Raw genomic sequence first — 7,504 nt, 5'->3', positions numbered from 1 at the left:
TTTTAGATTACATCAGAAGTTAGGCTTTGGCCTTTAGAGTAACTGACTTCCTTTAGAACCACAAAGCTGGACACTGCAGTAAGGTCTGTACAGTTCAATATTTTTATCAACCAAACCTTGTATTTTCTACTTTGCCTCCAACTCCATTCTATGGTGTAATGTACGCTGGTGAATTCGGGGTTTATTAGGAATTAAAGCATGCAGCCTGGAGTTACCAGATATAGTATTATTCTATTCACTGGATATGAGCAATCGCGTGCTCTGATTGCCTTCTCTACTACTAGGATATCAGCTCATATACCATGCGTAGAGAAAAACAAAATGATGGAGCGTCTTGCTGAACCAACTGAGGATGAAATAAAAACTCTACTCGAAAACAAAATCCCAAAAATATATACAAAAAGTGCAACAAAATATGGAATAAAAGTATTTGATGGTAAGAACATTTTTTTTATTTTTCAAGAATTATTATTATTATAGCATTTTTTCACAAATTGCTACTGACATTTTGCAGGTTTGTTTACATTCTAAGCGGAAATTATTTTGTTGGATGTTTTGTACAAAGTTTTTATTTATCAAATTTGCAAAAAATAAAAATGCTCTGTTTCACAAAGTCCAGTAGCTGCGAACAGAATAAAAGAGTTATTCCACTCAATCTTGTTGTAAATGGCTCATAGCCGTCTCGGTGCTATGTGCCTCGTCAGCTATCAGCTTATGTACAAGTCGATTTCATGGAATAACTGAATTATTTATTAAACTGAAATTCTGGGGAAAGACATTTTTTTCCCAAAATGGTCAGATTGGGAGAGTTAGGACAGTTCATCATGTTACAAATATTTTCTTGTGGTTTACAAATATAACATTGTTTAAAATTTGTTTGTTAAAAATGTGAGCATATCCCTGCATGAGGATTAAACTTATTTCATTCCTTCTTGAGAATTAACTGTTTTGTCGAGTCAGGTTTTCGGTAAACTGACATTTTCTCTGTCACTGTACCAGCATTGTGTTGATATGTTCCAGTACAAGTTTTGATCATAAATAAAAATGAAACTTGTAGGCCTATAGGGATTTTATTCTTGTCCCATGTCTCCCAACATAATGTCCCATCATGTCTCCCTTCAATGTCTCATGTCTGTGTGCAAAAAATAACAGAAAAAGTGAAGCCTGAAGGCCAGTTTATGTGACAAGCTAAGAGGGTACAGTCAATACTCTGTAATGCAATATGAATGTGATGCACGCTGCAAATAATTTCATTTAAAAAAAAAATAGTCCCAAGTAGGGGCGGCACGGTGGTGTAGTGGTTAGCACTGTCGCCTCACAGCAAGAAGGTCCTGGGTTTGAGCCTAGCGGCCGGCGAGGGCCTTTCTGTATGGAGTTTGCATGTTCTCTCCTTGTCTGTGTGGGTTTCCTCCAGGTGCTCCGGTTTCCCCTACAGTCCAAAGACATGCAGGTTAGGCTAACTGGTGGCTCTAAATTGACCGTGAGTGTGAATGGTTGTGTCTACAGTATATGTGTCAGCCCTGCGATGACCTGGCGACTTGTCCAGGGTGTACCCCGCCTTTCGCCCGTAGTCAGCTGGGATAGGCTCCAGGATAAGTGGCTACAGATAATGGATGTATGGATGTATGGATGGATAGTCCCAAGTGTCCCCGGTCTCCCCGACAATGCATATTTTTGGAGAGGAAACTCTCCCAGCTCAGTCTTATCCCAGTGTCAGGTTCAAGTCTTTGTTGTTTTCCTCCCAGTCTCTTCACCACGCTCTGATTCCGGTTAACGTGGTGTGAAACGGTCCTTGCTGGCCCAGAGCTCCATCAGCACTCCCCATGCTGAGGTTCATATCCACTATGTGATTAGGGATTTGTGTGCTGGTGCTGAACGATGGCATCCCGGTAAAGTTACACGCGTAAGGGTTATTTCCATAACTGTTATAGTAGTTGTTGTACGGATACGAGCCCACTGCGACGTTATAAGGCGCTCCGTGGCTTCCGTCTCGCACGAGACACGGCTTTCCGTCTCGCACGAGCACCGGGACGGCGACTCTGCGCGGAGGCAGCGGGTGGCCGGCCAGCTCCAAGCTCTTGTCCTGCCGCTGCCGCTTGCACTTGTACCTCCGGTTCTGAAACCAGATCTTGACCTGTGTGGAGGTGAGCTTGAGCAGGGCGGCGAGCTGCTCTCTCTCCGGCGCGGACAGGTAGCGCTGCTGCTTAAAGCGCCGCTCCAGCTCGAACACCTGAGTCTGCGAGAAGAGCACGCGCGGTTTCCGGCGAGAGCGCGGCTTTGGCCTGTCTCCCGGTGCTTCTTCCGGTTTCCCATCGGTGCAGCTCGACTCCTCGAATTCGCATGTACCTGTTTTATGAAAGAGAAAACACACACATGTGTTCATGATGTTTGTTTCTGTAGAATTCACACCTGCACCATAGGGTGGTCCCCAAATTTTTATTTTTTTTAGGATTTTGTTACGAACACCTCATTATCTGTAGCCGCTTTATCCTTCTACAGGGTTGCAGGCAAGCTGGAGCCTATCCCAGCTGACTACGGGCGAAAGGCGGGGTACACCCTGGACAAGTCGCCAGGTCATCACAGGGCTGACACATAGACACAGACAACCATTCACACTCACATTCGCACCTACGGTCACCAGTTAACCTAACCTGCATGTCTTTGGACTGTGGGGGAAACCGGAGCACCCGGAGGAAACCCACGCGGACACGGGGAGAACATGCAAACTCCGCACAGAAAGGCCCTCGCCGGCCACGGGGCTCAAACCCAGGACCTTCTTGCTGTGAGGCAACAGCGCTAACCACTACACCACCGTGCCGCCTACGACCTTACTTACTTCCTTTTTTTTTTTTTTAACATTGCCTAAAAGAAGCTATTGTGCGAACTTTGGTTAAGATCAGAAATCAGAAACACTTTAACTGCCAGGTATGTGGACACACACGAGGAATTTGACTCCGGTTCACTTAGCTCTCATGGTACAAAACAGATAAGTGTATACACAAAACAAGCAAACAACAAAAATAGGTGCACAGTGCAAAGTAATCCAGGTAAGTCAAGTATGGAATAGTTAAATAAATATAAAGTATACAGTGTGCACAGAATGACGGTATGAGTGTTCAGATATTTTACAAGTGATATTACTGATATATGAATCTGGATTTTAGCTGTTCATCACAGAAAGGATTTCCCTTTTGGTGCAATATGGTGCATAGTGCAAAGATGAATAGTAAATTTAAATAAGTATAAATATAAGTAACAGTGAGCACAGAATGACAGTATGAGTGTGCAGATATTTTGCAAGTGATATTACTGATATCTGAATCTAGATTGAACAATGTTTAGAGGTGCCACAAGTTTTCACTCAAGACACAGTGGCTTATTAACTGTTTCATATTAATACAAGCAATACAGCAATATAACTTCCTGTGTTCAAAGTAACAATAGCTATTACTTGTCTGTGATTTTCTAAACCCTTCGGTATTATGGTATCTTATGGAGATAAAAGAACACACTAAGGACTTCCCTAGCAGAAGGAAGCTTTCTCCCAGACAGTTCCTTGGAAGTGGGACCAATTAACCAAACATAATTGTCCTTTCTGGTGTTGTGCTTTGCACCACCTTGTATTACTGTTGCTAGCCATCTGAAAAACATAGAAAGAAAAACATTCACAACTTCATCAGCATATTACGATCAGTGCTCATTGTTTAAGAAGCCCTTAGTGCATGAAAGTTAACCTTCTATCAATCTATAAACTCTTCCTGCCTCTTCTTTTTCATAGAAGTGGCATATTCCCTCGAGAACTGTGACTTTTTGGGGGTTTGAGATCTTCTCTGCAACAGTCTACGCACCAACTAATGTTAATGGCTTAACCCGATTTGCAACCTCGTGTGGCACCTCTAAATATTAACCAATTTTTCTGAAATTTTGCTTGTTGCCTTCTTTTAGCCTATGTAAAAAAAATGGTAGGGTGGTCGGAATGTTTTGGTAAAAAAAAAAAAAAAATTTCCCATACATTTCGGGACCACCCACTGCACCAGGGGTGTCAAAATAATTTCACCAATATGTTCATTTTATGCTCATATTATTTTTGCATTCTCAGGGGAAAAAAAAAGGTAAACTATAGGCCTGACATTCCTTGTGGCTGGACTGGTACCATCAAGGGTACAAGCTCTGTCCCTTTAGTACACATCCTGTATAGAAAGGTGCATCTGGTCGGCCTAAAGCTTTACTCCAAAACTAATTACACTCCAGTTATGTACCTTGAAACTATCGTCCCCCCCCCCCCCCCCCCCATTCTTAAGGTGCACTGTATGTAGGTGAAAGATGTACATGTTGCAGGTACCACCTCAGAGATATGGATACCGAAAGGTCCAGTTTACGACTGTTTTTCTGAATGTGTGTCACCATAATACAACCAATAATATATTAAATACATCAGGCAAACAAGTCGCATCATATTTAGTGATTTGAGCTATTAGGGCTTTTTTTTTTTTTTTAATCTTTATCTTTCTACCTACAGAACCCAAACAGAGACACTGTGCTAAAACATGGATTATATAGAAATAAATTCTCCAGGCTAATTTAGTCAACATTTCTAATTGATAGATTCAAGCTCACATTAGGCAGCAGTTTTGTTGTTGTTGAGTTTTAGATGAGGAAATAAGCAAATTCTAAAAAGGAGACCTTTGTTTACTTTGAACTTAAAAAAAATACTGTTAACTTTTCGCAGGTAATTCTTTTTATTTTTCACAGCTGAAGAAAAGTATTTTTTCATTTTGTTTTATTTTCATATTTTTAGCTGAGAAATAATAATAATAATAATAATAATAATGAGAAGAAGAAGCCTTTGTCACATGCACACTGCAAGCACAGTGAGATTCATCCTTTGTAATAATAATAATAATAATAATAATAATAATAATAAATTTACCTGTTAAAGTTGGCACATATTTTGTTTGTTTGTTTGTTTGTTTGATCCAAGGTGTCTTTTTTTTTTTTACCCCCAGTGTAAAAGAAAGACATTACTGTCATGGTATAATGTAAAGTCTGTTTAATTCAAGTGACCAAGTTAGTCAGATTCTGAAATACAATAACTAAATAATAACTAACAGATGTAACAGTAGTAGGAAAGAGCAGATGGCTGTGATCTCTACTGTTAGCACGTCACAAACAAACAAACAAACAAACAAACAAACAAACAAACAAACAAACAAACAAACAAACAAACACTGAGAGTTCCCAGAAGCCAATTTGAGAACCAGTGCTCTATAATGTAAACCTGTCCAAACGGATACAAAGCTGAAGGAATGAATTCACACTGTTAAGGAGTTCATGCGTCTATACCGAGCAAAAACAAACAAACAAACAAACAAACAAACAAACATCACAGCATTTTAATAACACATGCACTCTCAGAAATCAGAAAAAGGGACCAAACTATAGCTTACTTTCACCCATCATGGGGGCATATACAGTATTTTGTACCTTTTTATATGTAGCTTTTACCTGCAAATCTTTTAAAATAATTGAATATATTTGTATATATTATGTACGGAGAGTGTGTTTGGTTGGATGTTAAAGTATAATTAATTAAGTGATATCCAGACAGCTTTACGCGTGAACTGCTGAAATTGCGCATTGTTTTGGAGATATTAGTAGTCGGAGGAGGAGTGGTGGTGGTGTATTTTTCTTTCTTTTACCCGAGTTCGAGCTTTGATGATCCCTTTCCTCTTCTATCGGAGATCCGCAGGAGCCGAAGTCGTCAGCGCCGAGGGTGCATTTGATGTGTTCCCCCGGGCTGAAGGCAGCTCTGTCCGGGCTGTAGAGCAGCTCCAGGCTCCGGCTCAGGGCACTCTGCATGCACTGAAACGGTAAAGACTGCAGCGGAGCCGCGTCCGGCTCAGGGCTCGAAAAGCCCTGCTGGTTAAACACATGCTGCTGTTCCAGTTTTAAGATATCCTTCACCGAGAAGGGCGTCGAAGTTACCGGGCTGGCGAGCATCGCGTGCACAGAGTCGGGATCGAGTCAATGGCGAAGCTGTACAGGCCCGAGAGAGCGCGCGCTCGCAGTTTCTGCGCAGTCGTGCGTAAACGAAACGTGCCAAGACCAACCTCGAGTCGCTTCTTCTCCACAGACTTTCAGCAACGTTATGGCGTCTCCTCGTAGAACACCGTGAGATTCTGGAGTGTCTGGCTTTCAGCTCTCAGCTCACACTTCCGCCAAGTGCCATTAGCTGATTCTTGAAGTTGAGAAGAGGTGGGAAGTTCACTCTTATGCGTGTTTGTGTTCTGAAGATCATGGTGACCCCTCCCAGTCAGTGCCACGCAACAGCGCCAACACCGAATCACTGCAATCAGTTAGATGCGCTTTATTCTGCTTAGGATCCATTATCCTCCAGGTTACAGTGTGTGTGTGTGTGTGAGAGAGAGAGAGAGAGAGAGAGAGAGAGAGAGACCATGCGTATCCTGCACACTATAGATGCAATTTGGTGGACGACTTTTAAATCTGGACAGTGTTTTGTTCGAACTGGTTCTTCTGATGTTCAAATTCTTCATGTTATTAAACGTGATTCTTTCTTTTCTTTTTAGTGTACTGCTTATTTGTTTTGCACTCTTAGAAGATAGGGTCATTCAGCAAGTTTTCTGGAGGGATATTTAATGGATTCTAGTTTCCCCAAAACGCTTCTTCTTATAATCTTTAACAGTTCCATGGTTCTCAGACTGGGTTCTCAGAATGAAGCCCAAACCAGCGGCTTCGGATTTTGTCAGTGATGGAAACCACAACACACCATGTTTTAACTCCTTCTGCTTTTCTAATATCAGTGGGAACACTGTAAGGAATTCCAGACTGAAGATTACCTTTGTTTCAGCTTCTAACTTAGACATGAATTAGACCTGAGTTATAAATGAACACTGACAACCCAGACAAAAAAAAACAACAACTCTGGAAAAAACGTATAAACTTGAGTTCAATATGCACAACTTATGACAATTGGAGTTAAAGAGAAGAAATAAGTTCACATGAATTCAAGGGGATATCTTTTTTTAACAGGAAATCCAGTGGCATTTATTATTATTATTATTATTATTATTATTATTATTATTATTATTATTATTGGAAGGCTCAGAAATGGAAAGAATCCTCTGGCTGCCATAAATAATCGAAATAATCCGGTACATATTTAAGTCACGTGTCTGTTTTTTTTAAAAAAAATTATTATTTTAAGTTTGCTTGGTAATAAATCAGCCTGAGTATGCTTATGTTTTTTTTCTTGCATTAAATAGTATGTTGTTTATTTATTTATTTAAACGTCCTAGATTAAAAGTGTAGAGAATTATAGTAAGAATATAAGCCATGGCTCATATAATCAAAACAATACGATTATATGATTATACGGCTTTTATTATATTGTATTATTATAAGGTGTGTGTATATGTGTGTGTGTGTGTGTGTGTGTGTGTGTGTGTGTGTGGCGACCTTAAATGCGTTAGAAAGACGATATGGG

At 40.6% G+C, this 7,504-nt stretch overlaps 1 protein-coding gene across 1 annotated transcript; it reads right to left on the bottom strand.

Moving 5' to 3' along the window:
* Positions 1 to 531: 531 nt before the first annotated feature.
* nkx2.7 (NK2 transcription factor related 7) lies at positions 532 to 6,276 on the bottom strand. Its single transcript, XM_060930693.1, has 2 exons — positions 5,700 to 6,276; positions 532 to 2,346 (listed from the first exon to the last, which is right to left on the bottom strand). The coding sequence occupies exons 1-2, from the start codon at positions 5,998 to 6,000 to the stop codon at positions 1,751 to 1,753; spliced, it is 897 nt and encodes a 298-aa protein (XP_060786676.1). The 5' UTR covers positions 6,001 to 6,276; the 3' UTR covers positions 532 to 1,750.
* Positions 6,277 to 7,504: the final 1,228 nt, after the last annotated feature.

The sequence above is a fragment of the Neoarius graeffei genome, chromosome 10 (genome assembly GCF_027579695.1).
Source record: "Neoarius graeffei isolate fNeoGra1 chromosome 10, fNeoGra1.pri, whole genome shotgun sequence".
NCBI lineage: Eukaryota > Metazoa > Chordata > Actinopteri > Siluriformes > Ariidae > Neoarius > Neoarius graeffei.
This window is presented reverse-complemented; position numbering and strand designations above follow the sequence as displayed.